This window comes from Sceloporus undulatus, chromosome 5, assembly GCF_019175285.1.
Source record: "Sceloporus undulatus isolate JIND9_A2432 ecotype Alabama chromosome 5, SceUnd_v1.1, whole genome shotgun sequence".
NCBI lineage: Eukaryota > Metazoa > Chordata > Lepidosauria > Squamata > Phrynosomatidae > Sceloporus > Sceloporus undulatus.
The window spans coordinates 180180398-180202885 of NC_056526.1; the positions used below are offsets into that span (position 1 = coordinate 180180398).

Genomic DNA, 22488 nt, shown 5'->3' on the forward strand with positions numbered 1-22488 from the left:
ACACAGGAAGCTACTCATGTTATTCATTGTACTTCTTGTGATCAAATTAATTGCTTTTTCTAGCAAACTTTAGATGGCTTTTAGTTCTAGAATCATTAGGCATATGCAATATACCCTTCTATATGTTGTCAGTGTGGTCTAATTGTTATAATAATTTTTCACCTGAGTACAGTAGATCAGGTTATTTTACAGAAGAATATAGTATGTTCTTGTAATATGGAAACAAAATAGTTTTCAGTTTCTTAATTCAAGCACTTGTCTGTAGTTAGCCTCAATAAGTTGTACATATCCACAGAATCTAAATCTCTAAAGCTTCCTAACTGGCAAAAAATGTTATTAGCCAACCAGCCCACATTGGCTGTGGAGCACTTCTAAGAAGTAAATTCCTTATAGTTCAGTGAGGCTTATTTGCTACTAAGTGTACTTGGAATTCTCTCTTAGTTCTCTATTTCACTTCAGTGGGCTGGAAATTGAAAGAACAGTAGGGAGGAGGGAAGAGCCTGCTTCAGTTTATAAAAGCTTCCTTGTCTGGTTACCTGAAGGTTATGTTAAGTGCCACTAGCTACCAGATGAGTAGCAGTTTATAAGCCTGTCACATTTGTGCAAGCTGAAACCATATTGAATGTGTGCTCTCAATTGTGCCTCCTTTTCTTTTTCTGTTCACTTCAGGAGTAATGACAATGGAGAGCTGTTTGCATTTTCACTGTTCAAATCTGTCGTTTGTATAGTGTTCTCCATGCTAGACTAATTCAAAAGTTTTCACAAACTCATGGGCTTTCTAAAGATACTCTTGCAGCCTTTATGTAATCTAGTATTGCATGTTCTCATGTTGTTCCAGTTCATTACTGTGAACATAACACTGTGCGTGTGGCATGAAACATATGCTGAATGGCTACCTAGAGATTCTCTAAATAAATAGTCTGTCACAGCTGTGTTACATGTTCTCACTGAGGGAATGCTGACATACAACACATAAATGCAGTTAAGTAACTTTAGACTCTGGACTGAATGCTCTTGTAGCTACCCCCTTTAGGGGTAATGTGCACTATTTCACTTCCTGCTTTGGGGGCTCTCTTATTTATTCCCCCCCCCCCCCCGAGTCGTGCCTTGAGAGTACCACTTGCCAAAAGCATGAAAAGTCTTTTTAACTTGTATATTTTTATCATGTATAATACATTTTGAAGTTGAGGGAGCTGTACTTGTGTGGATCTATCACTTACAGAATGCTTTAATTGAGATATTGAATTTTTGTTAAGCAGCTAACAGTGGTGTCAGTTGCCTCACAACCTCCAAGCTCTCCACAGAAAACAGTTGGTGTTCCACTAAATGTAGCCTTGGGACAACAGATTCTTACAGTGCAGCATTCAACGCCATCTTCCCCAGGAAAAGCTGTGGCAAATAGTACAACTACTCAGGTATGCACTAGCCTGACTTGTTCTGGGAGCCTCTCTTTCTGCTTATATCTTGCAGCATTACATAAGTTCAGACACTTATTCTTGCTCTCATTTTAATAAACTCAGATGAAATATAAGTGAGAAAAACAGCTTACACCAAACTTAGAAAGCAGTGGTTTTATTATAGCCAAGCTATAATAATAGCACATATTTTGTATATGATATATATAATCATACATTATATGAATCATATATCTGTGCTTTATATGAATCATATAACTGTGCTTTAATCTGAAATGTGAAGGTAAACAATGCCAGTTCTCATTAGAAATATTTGTTTGCCAACAATAAAAAAGTTTGCTATATCAGAACCATAGGAGTAACTTTATTATTATTCAACAGGCTGTGAAATCTGCAGTACAAACCCTCACTGTAGGTGGAGTGAGTACATCTCAGTTTAAGACCATAATCCCCTTGGCAACAGCACCCAACGTCCAGCAGATTCAGGTACCTGGAAGCAAATTTCATTATGTCCGGCTTGTAACTGCCACCACAGCCAGCAGCTCAGCACAGCCAGCCACTCAGAATCCCAGCACTAGCACAGCACCCCTTCAGCAAGGTAAGTAGTGCAGTTAATTGAATAGTGCCTTCAATTAATAGTATCCTTAATTAAATTGAATGGTATTTAAGAAGTCCAAATATCGCCTAATTTTCCACAAAAATGTGGTGTTGATCCTTGGTTAGTTGTGGTTTGGCTTATACTTTCCTCAAAGAGAGGTATATGCTGAAACCCCTTACATGCCTTGTTCAGTAGTCAAAGTATCGGTTTAAGACCATAGCTTGCTTGCTTCAAACTTAATTTTACAGAGCAGTTTGAATTTCTGTAGGAGGTTACAAGTGCTGTCTAACTACTCTGCTATTAGTTGTTCCATTAGTTATGATCAAAAATTCAGTTGTTAATCCTAGCAAGACTAGATCCATTGAATCAATGAAAACATAATAAGTTGAATACTTACGTAACTAACAGTTTTATATGATGTTTTCCCTCTATAGAAAGTTCTGGGAAATCTGTCGTTTGTATGCATATGCAGTGGATCCTCCACATTCACTGGGTTTAGAGGCACATAACCCCCCATGAAAGTGGGAAAACCACAAATAAAAAAAGACTAAAAGCACCTCTCTAGAAATCTAGATCTTCCAGATCAACTGTGTGGTCAACCTCTGTTGGAAGTTGACCATAGAATTGCACTGGTGGCCCTACAGATACCTAGACAAGTGTTCTCGCTAGAAATCTCTAGATCCTCCAGCACAACATTTTGCAGAGGTTGACCATAGAGTTGCACTGAAGAATCTAGAGATTCCTAGAGAGAACATATAATCAAAGCTGCAAATGGGGGGGGGCTGTAATTTTAAACTAATGTGGGGTAATGTATGAAAAGCTTTGCTTATTAAAGCCATTGCAGTATTCAAGCCCATCACTTGGCTATTAGCAAATGCTCCATTCTTGAGTAAGATCTGCAATAAAATGTTGCAGAGTGGAGTGTATCTACTCTGTTCTGAACTTCATTCAATCACTCATCTTAACAAGAAAGTATATCTCAACAGATACAGCCCCCTTACAACACACTGTAAATTAAATGGAATTGAAATATATATCAGCTCAAAATTGGCTAGATATGCTCTTATAGATGTACACAATTTGAAAAAACTTCAGTACTTTCAAATACAAATGAGTATAGCATACTTACTTTGTAACCCTGTCATGAGATCCAGAATGGTATTGTGTCTGGCCAACAAAATTGCTGTTTTGCCATTCTTTTCATTTTTATGTGGCTGTGTTCACACAGAGCTGTCTCTCTTCAGCACCGTGACATCATGGTACACAAAAGGCATCCAGCATTTCTTGGTGATAGAGAGACAAATCAGGGTGGGTGCATTAGGTAGCCCTCTATTTTATGAGAATGACAAACTGGACTGGCTAACTAAAGTTGTCCATCACATAAATGGATTTGCATCAAATGTTGTATGTTGCTCCTGATGCTTTTTCTTTTGAATAGCTAAGCCAATGGTGGTGAATGCAGCACCTGTGCGAATGTCAGTCCCAATTGTCCCAGCAGCACAGACTGTCAAACAGGTAAGTTCTGTATACCTCTACTTAATATGGAGCCATTTTCTTTCAGTCACCTGGAATGTATTAAGATATTTATAAAATAGTTTTCTAAAAAGCTTAAGATCTTATCTGCAGTGGATATGTCATGAATATTTCCTTCCCTTGTAGGTGGCACCCAAACCGATTAATCCAACATCACAGATAGTTACTACAAGCCAGCCCCAGCAAAGACTTATTATGCCTGCCACACCACTGCCACAGATCCAACCAAACCTCACCAACCTCCCCCCAGGGACTGTGCTGGCCCCAGCCCCTGGTGCAGGAAATGTGGGATATGCAGTTCTCCCAGCTCAATATGTCACACAGGTATGATGTTGATGTACAGATGAAATTGACCAAAATAATTAATGAGGACTGTGTCATGGTTATATTTTAGCCAATTAGGGGACTTTTGAGTACAGTGGTACCTCGGGATACGAAATACCCAGGTTACGAAATTTTCGGGATACGAAAAAATCCCATAGGGAATTATTGTTTCGGGTTACGAATGTTTTTTCGGGTTACGAAAAAACTTTTGGTGCTTTTTTCGGCTTTTTCGCACGGAATCGCGGCTTTTCCCCATTAGCGCCTATGGCAATTCGGCTTACGAAGGCTTTTCGGGTTACGAAAGCGGCCGCGGAACGAATTACTTTCGTAACCCGAGGCACCACTGTATTTGTTTAAATGACAGTTAGAGGGCTTAGGCTTCAAATACCCCAGAATATTTTCTTCCTATTGTACTTCTTATTATTAAAAAAAAACTAGACGTGTTTTGAAATTCTGATGAGATAATAAATTCCCAGCTTCAGACTTATGTGGTCAGTAATATTTGCTGGAATGGGGGGTGAGGGACCTTTGGGTTTCCTCTGCTTTGATAACCAAGACACAGGGCTTTTTTCTCATTTATGGGTAAATGTTGGTGGCACAATGACACTACACATGCTTCTTCATTTTCCCACGATGATACATCTGTGATGTGCCCCATATTTGTCTTGTACTGCAAGCTATATCAGGAAATTGTTATTCTTGGAATAATGTCACTGGCCAAAAGTTGACAGAAAAAGAGGGGGGAAATTGATGCCACCTATGTCGATCCTGCTATAACGGACAAAGAATAATAACTTGTGGCATCCAGTATAGCAACTCAATATTCATGGTACATGTCAGTCCATTTCCTTGTGACAAATAATATCCACTATGTGGGAGTAGCCATGAATTGCTATTTTCTCCTTTTGAAAGCAATGGGGTAGAAAATGTGTATATAAAATAGTTACGTTGGGGCTTAATGGATTGCAAATCATTGTGAAGAGCTTTTGTAGGAAAACAATTACACCCACACCCTCCTTCATAGTCAAAATGGCTAAGAGATTACTCTTCTAGGAAATAAGATGCAATCTGATCTAATTTTATGAGGCAATCAGCTAAAGCAACAACAAAAAGGTATTTCCTGTCACAAATAGTGATAGGGAAGAACAGTTAAAAGTAGCAGGGAGGAAGGTGTTTTCAGCACCCACTCTTCAGTAGGTACAAAGAGAGGAAGAACCATTATCAGCATTTATGTCAGCTAAGAATAAATTCTTGGCAAAGTTGTAGGTTACCTGTTGTTTGTTCAGGGAATTTTGTTCTAACCAGTTTTGAAAAATGATTTGAAATTCAACCTAGAAACTGAAAGATGAGAGAATGAAAAACAGACTTCAGGTATATTCTGAGAACTCAGTAATTCAAAGACTGGACTACATTAAAATATATATGGACTATAAGTTTAATAGAAGAAGAAAAAAATTTAGTCCAAGTGTTAGAAATTGGTTTAATAGCAGCAGACAAAAAAGCAAAGAGCAGTTATGAAGGAATTCTAACAATTTTATAAATGAAAAGCATCTTGAATGTTTCTGAAAAAGAACAAAATTGAAGCCATTTTCCTCATTAAAATTATTGTTGTCCTTTTTGACTTGCTATGAACTCTGGCATAAAACAGTGAAAGAACTTTGATAGTAGAGGCTGTAGATCAGCTGTACAGTATCTTCAAATTGATTCTCGGAGTTTTTAATGAAGCAGGGTGTTTTGCTATATATGGTGATAGCTGCTGAATTTTTCAGCCTAGGCACCCAAAAATTGTGGTGGTGTGATGAGACAGGTGCACTGAAACAAGCTTCGGTCTTGTTATAGTCAGAGTGAAACATTGTAACATCATGAAAATGGTTTCTATTAGCACTAGAAACCTATGTATATACTGAACTTGAGGATATAATCCACAGATGACAGAATCCTCCTCCTTTCTAAAAAATAACCATGAGAAATGCTTTCTGACGCTTGAGCAAAGAATAAGCAGTGTGTGATTAATGTTGCTGTTTGTGAAAGTACTAAACTACAAAACAGTGGGTCGTGTACTAACTTTGTGCTCTTTTAGCTGCAGCAGTCATCCTATGTATCCATAGCAAGCAACGCCAGTCTTAGTGGGACATCTAGTATCCAGACCCAAGCTCGACTGCCATTCAATGGGTGTGTATTGTGCAGATGAGTTTAAATTGTTATTTTTTTGCACAACATTTAAATCAAATGGGAAGAGAAGCGATTCAGGGAAAATGATATTCATTGTTTGGCTGCTATAATCTCAAGTGCACTTTTAGGGGCAGGAAACCATTTTCTTCCATAGCACTACCCCTTATCCCCTTGCTTTGTTAGCATATGGCTTGGCTGACTTGCTTAAGTCATTTTATTTAACCACTAGCATACCTCACCACAAAGGCATGGGACATGAACACACATGAACACAGACAACTGAAATAGATAAAAACACTGTTGATATGAAACCTACCTTTGAATCCATCCATTATACATCTGCATTTCTCACCATTTGGTATTTAGTCCAGGACTGCTGGAAGTTGTAGCCCAACAACATTTGGAGGTCAACACAATTTCAATCCCTGGCCTAGAGCTAGGCAATGTTTTAAAAGTAGTAATAAGTTTCCATGGGGTGCCAAGACTTGGGGTTTGGTCAAGTCTTAGGGAAGGGAACTCTACAAAAGTGGGGTAGGTTCATAGAATGCCTCTCTAGTCCTTATTGGTGCTAAAATGCAAAGGAGTGAACAGTGTTGGTCACTGTTATAAATAGTGATAGAATGTTTAAGTAAAGATGGCCCCTTCACTGCAGTTTTCCCCATGTTTCTGATAGTAAAGTACACTTGGTTTCTAACACCTGAAAAACAATTTCTACAGTATGAGTTTCAGTGGACTTTAGTTTTTACCTACAGAAGAGTAGGTATTTTTCCTGCATTAACTATTGATGTAGGCTTGCCTCCTGACGAATAGGGAGAATATGAAGTAGTGACTTCTGCAGAACCTCAACAGAAAGTTACTTCCTCAGAGTAGTAATTGTTCTGCATCTTTGCATTTGGAGTGATTTAAGTTATACCTACTGACTGCTCCCAACAGAATTTCTTGCCTCTGGTAGAAACTGACTAGAAAGAAACAAGGCCAGAACAAGTAATAAATCAGAGAAAAAGCAATAAACGTGACTCCTATGGATAATGATCCTATAATAGATTTTGTTTGATTTATTTATCAGCTGTTTTTGTTTTGTGGCACATAGTGTGCTCTAGAGGCAACTATCTATTATGTTCCTGTTCTCTTGAGTATGGTATGCCTGGATTGTGTAGGCTGCTCTGAGAATTGTCCCATGACAAGGATAGGCAACAGTGTTGGATCCAGGAGCCAGCCTTCTGACCCTGGGACTCTAAGGCTGTGTGGCATGCCAAACAAAATGATGCAAAACTGAAAGGTGTCAGGAGTCCACTCTTGGTTTTGAATTCTTTTTAAAATGTTAAACAATACAGGGCATCCCTGCAATTCACCTTTTTTATTTACACCAGAAAAAGGGCAACCTGTAGGTGGGCCAAGCATCACAGAATTGGGAATTGCAAGTGGAACAAGTCTGGAGACCACACAATTCTCACCACTAGACTAAAGCTAGATAACATTTTAGCATTGTGGAGTTGTACATGGCCTCTCCAAGGCCATATTTTTCTCACCCTCATCTTACAGCTTTTGCATTTCTATAGTAACTGCTCTCATTTTTTTATCTTGAGGGCAAAATACCTAAAGATGTTATAATTGTTTTGCAGAGTAATTCCTTCTGAATCTGCAAATCGTCCCAGAAAGCCATGCAACTGTACAAAATCACTGTGTCTTAAACTGTAAGTATAATCCTTTCTGTTAACATCTTCAGATGTTAAAAAAACCATTTCCCTTCCAACAATGACATGTATGTATTGCAGCTGGCTGTTAAGAGAATAAACAAATGGAAAGCTTAAGTCCTATGGATTCTAAATTGTTATCTCATCTCACTGAGCAGCAGAGGATACACATACAATCTGCACATGGACCAATGAGCTCCATGATCATAGTAGCACGAGATTTTTTGTGATGTTACATGCTGCTTGAGAACAGGGTAAATCATTGCACCTGGAGGCAAACCATCAGTGAGCTTGACTGGCTGAGCAAGCAACACTTCTGTCTACTGGCCACAAGTGGATCTACTTTATAGTTGCTAGCCTGATAAAGAAAGCAGATGTCCCACCCCTGAAGTCTGTCCCCCCCCCCCAGAAGTCCGGCTAACACCTGGTGCCGGAAGGCATTTTATTTTGGGCGCTCAGTCCCTAAAGGTTTTGCCATCACTGTTGCCTTTGCCTTCTATTCAGTGATTCCCTGTTCCCCTTCGATTCTCTGTGTCACAACCTGCCCAAGCAGCAGGTTCTCCATCTATTTGGAGAGTCTGGACATTGTGAAATGTCTAGCTGTATATGGCTAGTTGTATAAAGTGGTCAAGAACAAAGCCATTCTTTTCCAACCATCACTGAGATTTTCTTTTTTAGGTATTGCGATTGCTTTGCCAATGGCGAGTTCTGCAACAACTGCAACTGTACAAATTGTTACAACAACCTGGACCATGAAAATGATAGACAAAAAGCAATCAAGGTAAGATTTACTTTTTAAAAAGAATACTCTAGTAAGGTAAATTCTAGGTAAATTTATTTTAGAATGTCATTGATACTGTGAAAGAGAGTCTCCCCCCTTTATTTTATTATCCTCCTTCGAGTGAGTGGGACTGGGAGGCATGATACCTACTTATTAAAAAATTAAGAACTGTGAGAGTTCTAACATTATTTACTTTCCTTGTATGTACAATGATGGACTTTTTTGCCTCTGACTTATTAGGCCTGCCTTGATAGAAATCCTGAAGCATTCAAGCCCAAAATAGGGAAAGGAAAAGAAGGTGAATCAGATAGGCGACATAGCAAAGGTTGTAACTGCAAGCGGTCTGGGTGCCTCAAAAACTATTGTGAATGTTATGAGGTAAGACTTGTAATAACACTGTCTTTCTTTCCCCTTTGATTATCATTTTTCTTCTCTGATTCAGCCATGCAGCATCTGCATAATGGCTCTGAGATATATATCTCTAACCTACACTATTTTAGGCCTAACATTCAGTGCCTCTTTGAAGTCCAAAATTATCTCCAGTTTCTGACCGTAATGTATGGAGAGATTAAAAACGAAAATTTATTATGACAGTGTTTGTTTGGATTAATAGGGCATATTTATCTGGCTGGTATCCTAAAAAAAACAGTAATTATGACTGCTGAATTGAATACATTGTTATACAACTTTAAAAAATTATAATACTTTTTTAGGCAAAGATTATGTGTTCTTCAATTTGCAAATGCATTGGCTGCAAGAACTTTGAGGAAAGCCCAGAGCGGAAGACATTGATGCATTTGGCTGATGCTGCGGAAGTACGAGTCCAGCAACAAACTGCTGCAAAAACAAAGCTATCCTCACAGATTTCAGACCTGTTGACAAGGCCAGCACCAGTGCTCACGAGTGGAGGAGGAAGGTCTGTTCACATCCACTTTGTTGACTTTGTGCAGTTTCTTATATAATGTTATTCAGAGAGGTACCCAGCAACATGCACTTCACAGTTTGAAGAATTACAGTGGCATGCTAAAGGATGTCTTTGGCTCTTGTTCTTGTTCTTTACCAATATTGTGATGCTTGGCTAAAATAAATCTAGGTTGTCACCCCACTCTATTGTATGCAGCTGCTCAAGTTTGTTATTTTCTTTCCAGGTTGCCCTTTACCTTTGTGACGAAGGAGGTTGCTGATGCGACGTGTGACTGCTTACTTGCGCAGGCCGAGCAGGCAGAGAAAGCAGGCAAATCAAAAGTGGCGGCAGAGCGGATGATTCTAGAGGAGTTTGGGCGTTGTCTGATGAGAATCATTAACTCAGCAGGGAAGTCTAAAAGTGACCCTTGTGCCATGAACTGCTGACTCCTGAAAATGAGCTATAGTCTGAACAGGACACTAAAAGGCACATGGACACTTTGGTTCACAGCAGCATTCTTCATTCTTGGTGCTGCTTGGTTTTTGTTGGTGTGTGTTAATATTGAAGCTTTGTAATGACATGTAGCATTGTAACTTCTATTTAACATACACAGTGTGTATTTTCCCCCTTCTCAGCCTCTAAAACTGTACAGAACTGTGCAAGGTTTAGATGGCTTCCTCCCTTTTCGCTGTTAGAAAATGTTATTCAGACAATTTAACTTATTATTTGAAATGTATAGTTTTGAATTTTGTATAGTGGGGTGCAGGGGTAATGGACACTGCCAAGTCTATTAGAAATATCTCTTGAGCACATTTAACTGAAATTCCTGGACATATGTTCCTAGCATATTCCCTCAGCTATGCAACACAGATTTTGTTTGCATCAGCATATAGATAAGAGTAGATCATCTTTGGATGAATTGGTGGTGAACAAAAGTCAATAAAGATAAATATTTGCTGAAAAGCAATTCAAAAAGAGATGCAAATCTGTCAATTGTCTTGGCTGCAGTTCTGATTTCAGTGGAAATACTTCTTGTATTAATTAAGAGTAATGCATTACCAGAGCTAGATAAGGAAATATACACTGATATATAAAAATCAGGGTCAAACTTGTGTCTTAGCTTCAGAATATCATAAAACAATTTTGTTTTGTTTTTTAAAAAACAATATATCATTGTAATACTTGCTCTAAATTTTAATAAACCACATTTATTTGGTTTTTGGAAATATCCAATATTTTTGGACAGATTTTAATGTAACTAAGAGACTTTTTAAATTTATGCTGCGTCCTGGACGTCCCTCAGGCCATTGGAGGCAAAGCTTTCTTGGCTTTTTCTCTTGAGCTAGCTACCATTATTCAAGAAACAAATTCTTTGTAAGTCCTTAATCACCCAGATATGTTTCATTAGGAGAACATAAAGGGTAATTATGTAATACAGTAATATTTTATGGCATCTCAAATTTGGCTTCATGTACTTCCACTGCATAAAGCTGGAAAAAAAATCCGATGTTAGGCTGTATGCTAATATAAAAGGGTTGATGCAGCCAATGTTTTGTTTTATGTACCATCTAGAGAGGAATTTGTTATGTCACTCTCTTTAACATTGCATGAGAAAGAGGGGGAACATAGGATTAACTTTAATTCCTATATAATGACAAATGTTGTTGCTCACTGCACTCTAACCTTTTCTTTAATTCCCAGGTAGTGACCAAGACCCACAAATGGTCATACTATAGATGCTTGCCCTAAAAGGAGTAATTTCTCACTCCCACACTAGATTGCATAGTAAGATCCTTTTGAAGGGAGATTCTCAGTCAGTTTATGACTGGCATTGGAGGAATCCCCTTCAGCACACTGAAAGTGGCTTTTAGGATCTCATTGTCAGTGGAAATACATAAAACGAGTCAAAGATTGCCTCCAAGCATGTGTGCTGTTTCAATACTGAAGTGTTGAGGGTGCAGTTCTCTAAGGATGAGGTGTGTGTTACATACAGATCTGACTAGAATACACTCAGTTCACTGGATGGTATTAAATCATTTGGAATTGTTAAATTCCATGTACTTTAGTGCATCTGCTTTCATTGGATTGTGGCTGAGAGGATTGAGAAGGTGGAACTGTTCATGTGGAACTGTTCATCTGCCCATGTAGCAAAAAAAGATCCGTCATACAAATCTGGGTGTTTCAGGAGGGAGGAAATCCGCCAATTTTGTTTCTTTCTTTTAGCAGAAAGCAGAGGCCTGAATTGTTCAGATTGGCTGTATCCAAATTAACTGCAACCCATATGTATTTTTGATATGTTTCAGTTCAGCCGAATTTTAAATATATTTTAGTAGTGTGGTGTGTTAACTTTACACTGTATTAAAAGGAAACTAGACCTAGAGATTACCTGGTGGAACAGGAAAAAAGGATGAAATTGCATTGTTTGAACGGAGGTGCATAGAAGCAAGAACATTTGTTAACAAATACAATTAAAATGTATAAACACGTCTGCATGTTTTTCTAGCACAGCAAACTGTTGGATAAATTTCATGAATGGTTATGAATTCCACGTTTCACTTTACAAAGCACTTCCTAAATATCTTAGTCTGCTCTGTAATTATTATGCTGCGATTGTTTAAAAGGGATTTTTTCACAATATACCTGTACATATGTATTCTATTATGTATCTGCGCATGCACGCACATGGTTACACATACACATCCTGAAAGGGAAGATGTTCATTTTTGCAGAATATTTTACCAGCATAGCTCTTAATTGGATAAAGTCTGTAGTACTCAGAGGTGGAGAGAATTCACCTTTTACTAATTACATCAATATCCATATGATGAAAGATTTGTATAAATGTAAATTACTGTAAGTGGATAAAGTAATACCTGATCAAGTTATTTTTTAAAAAATGCATCCTTTTGGCTAGAACTAAATTGTTTAATTTTGTAAATATTGTGTCTTATTCAAACTCGCACCTTTTTTGTGATGTGTATTTATAAGTGTGCAGAAACCCTTTTGTGAAGTTTGGATTCCAGTTGTAGATTATGTATGATGGAACTATGTGTAAAAGATTTGAAAAAGGTGCAATCAAAGATCTAGTTTCCTGTCTCTTAGAAAAAGCTCTCCCTTGTACTTAGCTTGGTTCTTCCACCTCTCTCGTTTTTGTTTTTAAACTTGGTCATTTGCATTAAATTCAAGAACAAGCTGGTAAAAATAATCAACTTCTCAGGAGATACTGGGAGAAAATGTATGGAGCACACCTGCAGCATATTTGTCTCCATTTTGCTGGAGCTTGGTAGTATTCTATCAAAGCCCTTTCAGAAATGATTGGCAGGTGCCTAGCCAGAAGGCTTTTGTATCATATTAAACGTCAGCAGATTTTGAGAGGGAAGGGTAGCGGGATTAATTTTCTAGTTCTGGTTTACATCTAAATAGAGTTAAATTTATATTTACTAGACCTATTCAAAGAGTACACTTTTTCTATATTGTAAAAAACAAATGTCAGATAAATCACAAGGAAAAAATAATAAAATGTTTATACTATTATGTACAAATGGACTTTCCCTTCTTTCTTTCAGTAACCAGGGATATGAAGGGCTTTATTATTATTATTTAAACGGTCAGATTCTATGAACATGACGACAGGCATCAGCTGGCAGGACCCATTTCCCAGGTCCTAAAATGTCTAATCGTCTCATACTTAGTATGCTAAAGACTGAACTTCTCGTTTCTCTATCCCCGTATGGTTTGTCCACTGATATGCACCCTGTTGATTAGGCACACTGCCTTAACCTCATTCCCTTCATTTGTTCCTTACCTTCATTGTTGCCAGAGTTGCTTCTGCAGCCTTTTCTGTCTTTTCACTAAAAGCTATGGCCCATACCTAGGGTTGCCATATCCCGGCGGGGGGCAGGACTTTCCCGCTTTTGGACTGTTCTGCACGGTCCCGCCACGGTTTTGCCTTTGTCCCGGGGGCCCCCCCGGGTTTTGTTAGGGTGCCGCCGCCGCCTCACCTTTGGCTGCTCTTACCTACGGCCACCAATGTGGCTGCTTCTTCGGCTGCTCTTTCGGCTTCTGCCTCCGCCACAAATGTGGCTGCTCCTTCAGCTGCTCTTGTGGCCGCCGCCACCAAACAAGCCCCCGGAGCTCCGTGCGGGCGCGCGCAGGGCTCAATTGGAGGCTGGAGCTCCTCTGGCAGGCTGGCCAATAGCAGAACAGCCCGCCCCCTGCTTCAGGAGACTGTGACTCCTGGCAGGGGGCAGGGCTATTCCAGCTCTCTGCCCCCATTGGCCACCCAGCTTAAAGAGGAGGAGTTCTCTGTTTGCTCCCCGCAGGCCAGCGAGGAACTTCTGAGGTGGTTGGAGGGCAGCAGCGGGCAAGCGGGGGTAAGTGAGGGCAAGGGGGAGCAAGCGAGGGCAATATTATTGTTATTAGCACCCAGAGACCTAGCTGTGTGAGTCAGTTTGCAAAGGGACCTTCCATGGTTATCAATATTATTGTTATTAGCACCCAAAGATCTAGCTGTGTGACGTCAGTTTGCAAAGGGACCTTCCATGGTTATCAATATTATTGTTATTACCACCCAAAGACCTAGCTGTGTGAGTCAGTTTGCAAAGGCACCTTCCATGGTTATCAATATTATTGTTATTACCACCCAAAGATCTAGCTGTGTGACGTCAGTTTGCAGAGGGACCTTCCATGATTGTTATTATTATTATTATTCAAAGATCTAGCTGTGTGAGTCTAGACTAGAGCAGGGCTGCCCAGCAGATGGGCAGGCCTGGTTGTGGCCCAGGGGACTGGTCACCCTGCAAGGCGTGTATTGGGGAGAAATCTGTGTGGATGATGGCTGTGGTGTGTTTGTATAACTTGATGGCTGTGGTGTATCTGTGTTGTTCCATGCTTTCCAGTTGTTCAGGACTCATGTCACACTCTCTCAGCCTCACAGAAATGAGGATTCAAAAATAGGGTTTTTCTTGGCAAGATTTCTCTTTGCCATCTTTCTGTGAGGCTGAGACAGTGTGACATGGTCAAGGTCACCCTCTGGATGTCATAGCTGAGTTTGCTTTCAAACCCTGATCTCCAGAGTCATGGTTCAGTGCTCAAACCATACATGACACTGGTTGTCATACAAAAATTTTACAGGGGAAAAAATGATGATGGCAGAAGAGTTACAGGCCTATACCCCTTGGAAAATAGTGAAAGGATCATTATCTGCATATTTCTGGATCCTATTACCTTGGATATCAAGCCTGCAAATGTGGAAGGCTGACTGGATTGATCATATATTATGGAATGTAGCTAATAAAACATTTTGAACACTGTATTAAATTACTTGAATATCATTGTTGATCTGATTAAACTGGACATCAGTATTAGTGAAGCCTGTAATTTTTATTATTTGACAGGTAGTTGGCCACTGCTCGCTCTCCTATTTGTCAAGTGACCCACAGCAGCCTGCCATCATCCTCCATTTTCCTTGAATTTCCTACATTTTTACTAAATGTCCTACATTTCACTGTCCTAAACCTATGGGCAGCCCAAACAGCCTAGCCGACCTTAATTTCAGCCCCTACCTCCTATCCAAGTTGGGCAACCCTGCTTTAACACCATGCAATTTCTTTCCCAAAGAAGGAAAGGAAAGGGCCCTTTATTTTTTATTTTATATATATATTTAAAAATGATTTCATAATAGAGGTCTGCCTTGTTGTGGCAATGGTGATGATATTGATACCATCAGCCTGGTATCAGTATCATCACCATCAAGGGTGTGTGATGGTCCAAAAACTTTTATTTCTTAAGAAGCCCAATGAGTTTCAGGGATGCTTTGATTGAGATTTCCTGCATGGCAGAATGGGGTTGGACTAGATGGCCCTTGTGGTCTCTTCTAACTCTACGATTCTAGGATTGTCAGCAGTTTGCCTTCTTTAGGGGCTATTACTATAAATGTCTGTAGCTGCAGCCTGCTCTCTCAATCAAAGTGGTTTCTTCCAATACATAGAGAGTTGGGCAAAACTCTCTAGGCTTTTTAAGAAATGTGTTTGGACCATCACAGCATGTGGAACTTTATCTTCTTTTTCTTTTCTACTATGAATATGTGCTTTCCAAAGTTTGTTTTGGACCACAGTTTTTCAGTCATTACAGTTTGGATGGTGTGTGTGTGTGTGATCATCAAAGTCCTATTGTGTTTTAGTTAGTTACTGTTTAGTGTTTTAGTTTAATATCTTAGTATTGTATAATAACCTTAGTGTACCCTAGCATTTGATTGTTACTGTTGTGTGCGTTCGAGACATTTGAAATCAACACTGCAGGGGACATTTGCAGAAATCTTTCCACAGTAACCCAAAGGGGTCTGAGGCCGAGAGAGAGTGACTTTCCAGTCCAAAGTGTATTTTTTTACCCTTTTCATGCTAACACTTGTCTGAAAAGCATAGAAATACCTTTTGGATTGGAAAGGCGCACTCTGTCAGCCTCAGAGACAGTGGGCCTCCTCCACATCATCATCATCATCTTTGCCAAATTGTTTTCGCATATTTCTATATGAGGATACAATTTGGCAAAGGTGATGAATGCGATGGTGATGATATTAATACCAGCAAGCTGGGCTCACCATCTCTGAGGCCGAGAGAGAATGACTTTGTTAGAGCATATCAATTTATATTAAATTTTGGAGTGTGTGTGGAATTCACTTTGACCCCAAGCCAACCTCTAGGAGCACCACCATTTCTCCAAGGCAGGGATGTCATGTAGTCAGCTTGCAAAGGAGGAGGTAGGAGCCCTAGAGAAAAGGATTGGAAAATCCCCACAGGAAGTTTGGAAGTTGCTAGACAAGAACAACCATCACCTTCAAAAGAAGATTCTTTGTCTTTGGCCTGACACTTGATGGAAAAACACTGAGTTTAGGGGAGAATGAAGCAGTTGTCATTCAGACCATGCGGTTTCTGTGTTTGTAGTTCCCGGGAACTGGATTACATCTTGAAAGAAAACTCCGGCACAGGGAATTGTTTTGGATGTACACACTACAAACACAGAAACCGCATGGTCTGAATGACAACTGCAATTGGTCTGCTGTTTTATAAGTATTTCAAATGTTTGCCTTCTTTTTTTCTGTTAATAATGGCAGGGACTGTTATTACTTACAGGATCGCATCCACTGCAGAATGATTTTTTATTAGATCTAACAGGTGTACTGTATTAGTTTTTGGTTTGCAAAAGGATTTAAATTTTCCCTTTGCATAACAGCATCAGAGCTGACAAGTACTTGTGGGACACCCCAGCCTAGGTGAGTAGGAAAGCAATTGGCTTTACACAAAACAGCTTTTATTGTATCCATCTTTTATCAAATTTTGCCTAAATTTTTCAGGCACGGCTCAAGGTCTGAGTTGACCTTCCACTTACCAAAAGGACAGGTGGTTCCCACATGCTCTACCTTACAAGGTGGCTTAAGTAGGTACTTACACATTTACCATTTTCTAGCTATATGGTCTTCTTTATGTCAGCACAGTGTTTGATTTTCACTTATTTTATTCCTACAGTTCTTTGGACCACTGATGAAGACAATTGTCGAAACGCGTCTGGTCTTTTTTTGAATCTTTTGTACACTTTTATCTGCTTTGGGCATACTGTATATCCCTTTCCATCCAAGCCTCTGTCTGTGCACTCTGTAATTATAATAATATTGTGTGTACTCATTTCTATACAAGGTGTGAGACGCAGAGGAATTGTTATAGTTTTGTATTATTTTGGGAATTGCAGTTTTCAAGCCCAGTTCTGCCTATTATCTTACTAAGTGTGGCTTACAAGCCAGAATAAGCCTCACAGCGGGTTTTAGCTCTTATTTTTGTATTTAACATATTGTTCTAATAAAATTATAGTTTTTTTAGCTTCATTCTCCCCTAAACTCAGTGTTTTTCCATTTGTTTCTTCGTTTAGGGTATCACCTCCCAGTTTCTTTCTTTTTTTACCTGACACTTGATGGCTCAGTGATTAAGTCATTGGCCATCTATTCATCTGTTTGCCTTCCTTGATTGTGTTCAGATGTAGTTGCATTGACTCACTCTATTCTTTACCTTGGTTTAACAAAAGCCCAGATCTTCATACCCTTTGTCTTGTCTGAGGTTAAGCCATCACATCAAGTTCATAGCAAGTTCTAAGCATACACCAGGGTGTTACATTCAGAATACAGCCTGGCTTCATGTCAGACCGAACTCTGATTTTAACTAGCCCTGTCATATCATCATCTATATCCATATCTGGTTCTCTCTGAGCCAACAGAGTGCGCCTTTCCAGTCCAAAGTGTATTTTTTAGGCTTTTCAGGCTAACAGAAGCCTGAAAAGCATAGAAATACACTTTGGGTTGGAAAGGCGCACTCTCTCGGCTTCAATGGCTCTCATGCTGTAGCGGTGGTGGTGATGATTATGATATTATCAGTCCTGTCTGTGGGGGGGGGGGGGAGGGATTGAGGTCCTGCCACACCTTAATCAACAATGTCACCACCTCTGGACATTCTTGTTTTGCACCACTAGCCATCATGGCTCAGTGTTACATAATCTCAACAGTCTGAGCTATGAACAGACAACTGAAATATGCCCTTGTGGTTTTTGTTAGAAGCTTCATATTTGAAGGCATGGCTCCCATCCCAAGAGGAAGATGAAGTTTAAGGAGGAATATACAAGAGAGTTCCCATCCGTAAAGCGGGGTCGCATGGAATTCGAAGCAACATGTGTTCTGTGCAAGTAAGTTCATATTGTAAACTAAGTGGAAATGAAAATTACTAAATATTACTCCATCCCTAAATGTTACTTATGTAACATCATTTTTTTTTTTTTTCATTTTCACAGCTCTTATTTTTCCATATCGCATGGTGGGAGAAAGGACATCACCTCTCACCTTGCAACCACGAAGCATTTGAATGCTGCTAAATGTCCTTCAGCCTCCAAGCAGTTAACAACATTTTTTCCACCAGGCAAATCTGAAGCAAAAAAGGTTGCTTTAGCAGAGGTAACATTTGCCTTCCACAGTGTTAAGCATCACCAATCATACAATTCAACAGCAGGCACAAGCAAGTTGATGTCTGAAATGTTTAGGGACTCTGAAATAGCTAAAACCTTTTCAAGTTCAAAGACAAAGACTGAGGCAGTGGTAAATGATGTAATTTCACCTTTAAAGCTGAGTTAAAGAAAAGCCTTGACAAATGTGGTTTTATTGGTGTTAGTACAGATGCTAGCAACCATAATTACCATAAAATATTCCCAGCCATTGTTCAGTACTTTGACAAAGAAGAGGGTGTTCAGTCAAAGCTTTTAGAATTGGTGGAATTGCAGAATGAAACTTCTGACCCTGTTTCAGAATACCTTCACAGTGTTGTTGTACATCAAGGAATTGATGGGGAAATTAGCTCATTTGGGGGAGACAATACAAACACCAATTTTGGAGGTTTGTCAAGGCAGGGGACAAACAATGTGTTTACCAAACTGCAATCTAAGCTGGGCAGAAAAGTTGTTGGAGTTGGGTGTCCTGCCCATATTTTGCGCAACTCCATACAAGTCGGGGTTCGCTATCTCTGTCGATATTCACACTACTATAGAAAGGGTGTATAATCATTTTTCGATATTCACTGTTAGGGTTGCATCACTTATGGAATATTGTGAGTTTGTGAATGCAACATACCATGATCTCTTGAATAGTGTAAAAACTAGGTGGTTAAGTCTCTTTCCAGCAATTGAGAGGTTCTTGCTGATGTTTGAACCATTGAAGACCTATTTTTTGTCTGTCGATACATGCCCAGTCCATATTACATCTTTTTTCTCTGATGAAGCTGGGGAGGTCTATTTTTGGTTTGTACATTCACAAATGAGTCTCTTTCAAATGGCAATGTGCAAAATTGAGAAAAAAGACATTTCAGTGAATGAAGTCAGATTGGTTTTAGAGGAAGTAATTAAAGCTTTGAATGAAAGGCATAGCCAAGCTTTCCTGTCCGCAAAGGTAAAGGCTCTGTTAAGTGATCTACCTGAAACAAGATCTGTAACAAGGTAGTGCAGTTTTACTTCTCTCTTCCAGGGCATAATGCCAATGTAGAGAGAGTTTTCTCACTGATGAATGCCCAGTGGACTGATGAGAGGAATAGCTTTGCCATCTATTCGGGCCATTCTGGACATACAGTACAATATGGCCAATGAAAGTTGCTCTGATTTTTACAAACTAATAAGCAGCGAAGAAAAATCAAAGTATCTTGCAAAAATACACACTTCTGAGTACAGTTGGTGCAAGAAACCTGAAACCGAGGGCCCATCCACATCCACTTCTTGTTAAACCACCTTGATATGTTAAATATGCATGCCCATGTTAAGTGTTAAACCCAAAGGGTTTGGTTATGGAAGCAACTGAAACATGTAAGAGGCTATGTTAAATACAGTATAGTCATGTTAAATGTTAAACCACGTTAAGTGTTAAACCCAAAGGGTCTGGTTATGGAAATATGCAAGAGGCCATGTTAAATAAAGCCATGTGAAATGCCCAAATGTGTGTCGTGTGTGTTTTGGAATTGAGGGGGGAGGGTTGGCCAGAAAGGGAAGTACATTTCTGCCATCTGTCTAGGAATAATGCCAAAATGTCCTCCATTTTGATCATGCCTTAGAAACATGCATTTATATTAACATTTTTTTAAAAATCAGCATTTTTTTTCGCGTGTCCCCCATTTTAAAAAAAAAGTGTCCTCCATTTGAAAAGCTTGTCCTACATTTGTTTGGAGGTCCTGACTTATGGCAACCCTACCCATACTCATTTCATCTGTTGTCTGCACCATTGCAGTCTTCTCCCCTCTAGTTTTATATATTGTTCTCTTTTGTTCTCTCGGGTCCAAAACACATAACGGAAATACTACAACACTATCTGGCCTCCATCTTCATGGTGGTGCCCTACCTTCATCTGTTGCCCTCACTGCAGGCTGGATTGCAAAACTGGATTTGCCAGTTCATTTGTAATTTGAATTGACAGCCTCACATACCAATGGCATATATATATATATGTGTGTGTGTGTGTGTGTGTGTGTGTGTGTGTGTGTGTGTGTACCTGACTTCCACTCCACCAAATGCATCTGAGGAAGTAGACTAAAGTCTACAAATGTTCATGCTGCCAACTTCTTTCTCTCAGTGAGTCTCAAAGGTGCCACAAGATCTCTCTACATACTGATTCTACAGACTAACATGGCTATATCTTTGAATTCTACCACAGCAGGGATACGTGTTTAAGACAGGAAAAGAGATTCCACCTCAATGTTAGGAGGAACTTCCTTGACTGTAAGAGATGTTCGACAGTGGAACACACTCCCTCAGAGAGTGATGGAGTTTCTTTCTTTGGAGGCCTTTAAACAGAGGCTGGATGCTTCGATTGTGAGTTCCTGCATGGCAGGAGAGTTGGAGTGGAGGGCTCTTGACTCTATTCTGAACTGAATTATTTCTGCAGTGTGTTTGGGACCTCGTATGTATCCAGCACTCTTGTTGCCGAACAAAGTTCACTTCTGCCATTGCTTTGTTCACGTGACATTCCTCCTTAAACCCCCCGCCGTCTGCTGCAGAAGCACCTCTGTCCCTTCGTTCCAAATGACTCCATGACTGAAGTCGGAGGCTTTCATGGCCGGCATCCATAGTGTTTTGTGGTTTTGGGGAGCCCTGTGGCCATGTTCTAGGAGAGTTTACTCCTGACGTTTTGCCAGCGTCTGTGTCTGGCATCTTCAGAGGATGCCGAATGCATGGCTCTGGGGCGCCTTCTGTGTCGCAGTCCTTCCAATCCCCCTTCGAAGCACACCTTGCCCACATTGTTGCCACAACTTCCTAGTCCCCACAGCCGACTGTTCACGGCTTATGTAACTGAAGCAACTGCGCATGGCTTCCTCTTTGTATGTGTGTTTGTGTTTGTTTGTTTTGTAAATCCTGCCTGTGTTATATTCCTCTGGGGTTTTAGGCTCCAAAGATAGAGCCGTGTCAGTCTGTATCCATGGTATCCTTCTGGAACGCCTGAGAGAGTTAGGTATCGGAGGCACTGTTCTACAGTGGTTCCGGTCCTACCTCTCGGGCAGATTCCAGATGGTGGCGCTAGGAGACAGTTGCTCTTCTAAAAGAGAGATAAAATTTGGTGTACCCCAGGGTGCAATATTGTCTCCTATGCTGTTTAACATTTACATGAAGCCGCTGGGAAAAATCATCCGGAGACATGGGGCAGGATGTTATCAGTACGCTGATGACACCCAAATATATTTCTCTATGTCTCAGACTGATGCAGTGACTAAGGATGGCATCTCTCCTCTGAATGCCTGTCTTGGGGCGGTAATGGACTGGATGAGGGAAAACCGACTCAAGCTGAATCCAGGTAAGATGGAGGTACTTGTTATAGGAAACCCAAGCCCAGGTATGGAATTATGTCAGCCAGTTCTGGATGGGGTCACACTTCCCCTGAAAGACTCTGTCCGCAGCTTAGGGGTGCTCCTTGACTCGTCGCTTCACCTGACAGCTCAGGTAGATGCAACAGTCAGGAGCACTTGTTATCAGCTTCAGCTGATACGCCAGCTGCGCCCCTTCCTGGAGCAGGGAGACCTTGAAACAGTTGTACATGCACTGGTCACCTCTCGATTGGACTTCTGTAATGCGCTCTACATGGGGCTACCCTTGTGCCAAGTTCAGAAACTTCAACTTGTACAAAATATGGCAGCCAGGTTAATTACAGGTACTCGTCGTACCGATCACATAACACCGGTTTTGAAATCCCTTCACTGGCTGCCAATTAGTTTCCGGGCAAGGTACAAGGTGTTGGCGATTACCTTCAAAGCCCTACATGGCTTGGGTCCAGAATACTTAAGAGATCGCCTACTTCCATACTGTCCGTCCCGCACTCTAAGGTCCTCGGGGAAGAATCTACTTCAGCCAATAAAATCTAGGCTAAATTCAGTCACCCAGAGGGCCTTTTCCATCGCAGCTCTGAAGCTATGGAATGAGCTGCCGAAGGAGATCCGTGACATTTCTACTCTTACAGCCTTTAAGAAGGCTCTTAAAACGGATCTCTTCCGGCAGGCCTTCCCTACCTA

General features: G+C 40.2%; 1 protein-coding gene and 1 long non-coding RNA gene across 4 annotated transcripts in view; both read left to right on the forward strand.

Annotated features, from left to right (window-relative positions):
• The window catches only part of LIN54 (lin-54 DREAM MuvB core complex component), a 31293-nt gene extending 18330 nt beyond the window's left edge, over positions 1 to 12963 (forward strand). For 2 of the 3 annotated variants that reach the window (XM_042468220.1, XM_042468222.1), the window contains exons 6-15: positions 1257 to 1415; positions 1797 to 2013; positions 3452 to 3528; positions 3673 to 3870; positions 5951 to 6042; positions 7665 to 7736; positions 8415 to 8517; positions 8758 to 8895; positions 9231 to 9433; positions 9666 to 12963. In XM_042468220.1, the coding sequence (XP_042324154.1) occupies positions 1257 to 1415; positions 1797 to 2013; positions 3452 to 3528; positions 3673 to 3870; positions 5951 to 6042; positions 7665 to 7736; positions 8415 to 8517; positions 8758 to 8895; positions 9231 to 9433; positions 9666 to 9867 (1461 nt within the window). In that variant the 3' untranslated portion in view covers positions 9868 to 12963. The remainder of the gene's footprint in view (positions 1 to 1256; positions 1416 to 1796; positions 2014 to 3451; positions 3529 to 3672; positions 3871 to 5950; positions 6043 to 7664; positions 7737 to 8414; positions 8518 to 8757; positions 8896 to 9230; positions 9434 to 9665) is intronic. The other variant, XM_042468223.1, reaches the window with a different exon arrangement.
• A 3696-nt stretch (positions 12964 to 16659) lies between these two features.
• On the forward strand, positions 16660 to 17298 carry LOC121930316. Its single transcript, XR_006103914.1, has 3 exons — positions 16660 to 16691; positions 16773 to 16855; positions 16945 to 17298. It is a non-coding gene; the product is annotated as an uncharacterized LOC121930316 (long non-coding RNA).
• Positions 17299 to 22488: the final 5190 nt, after the last annotated feature.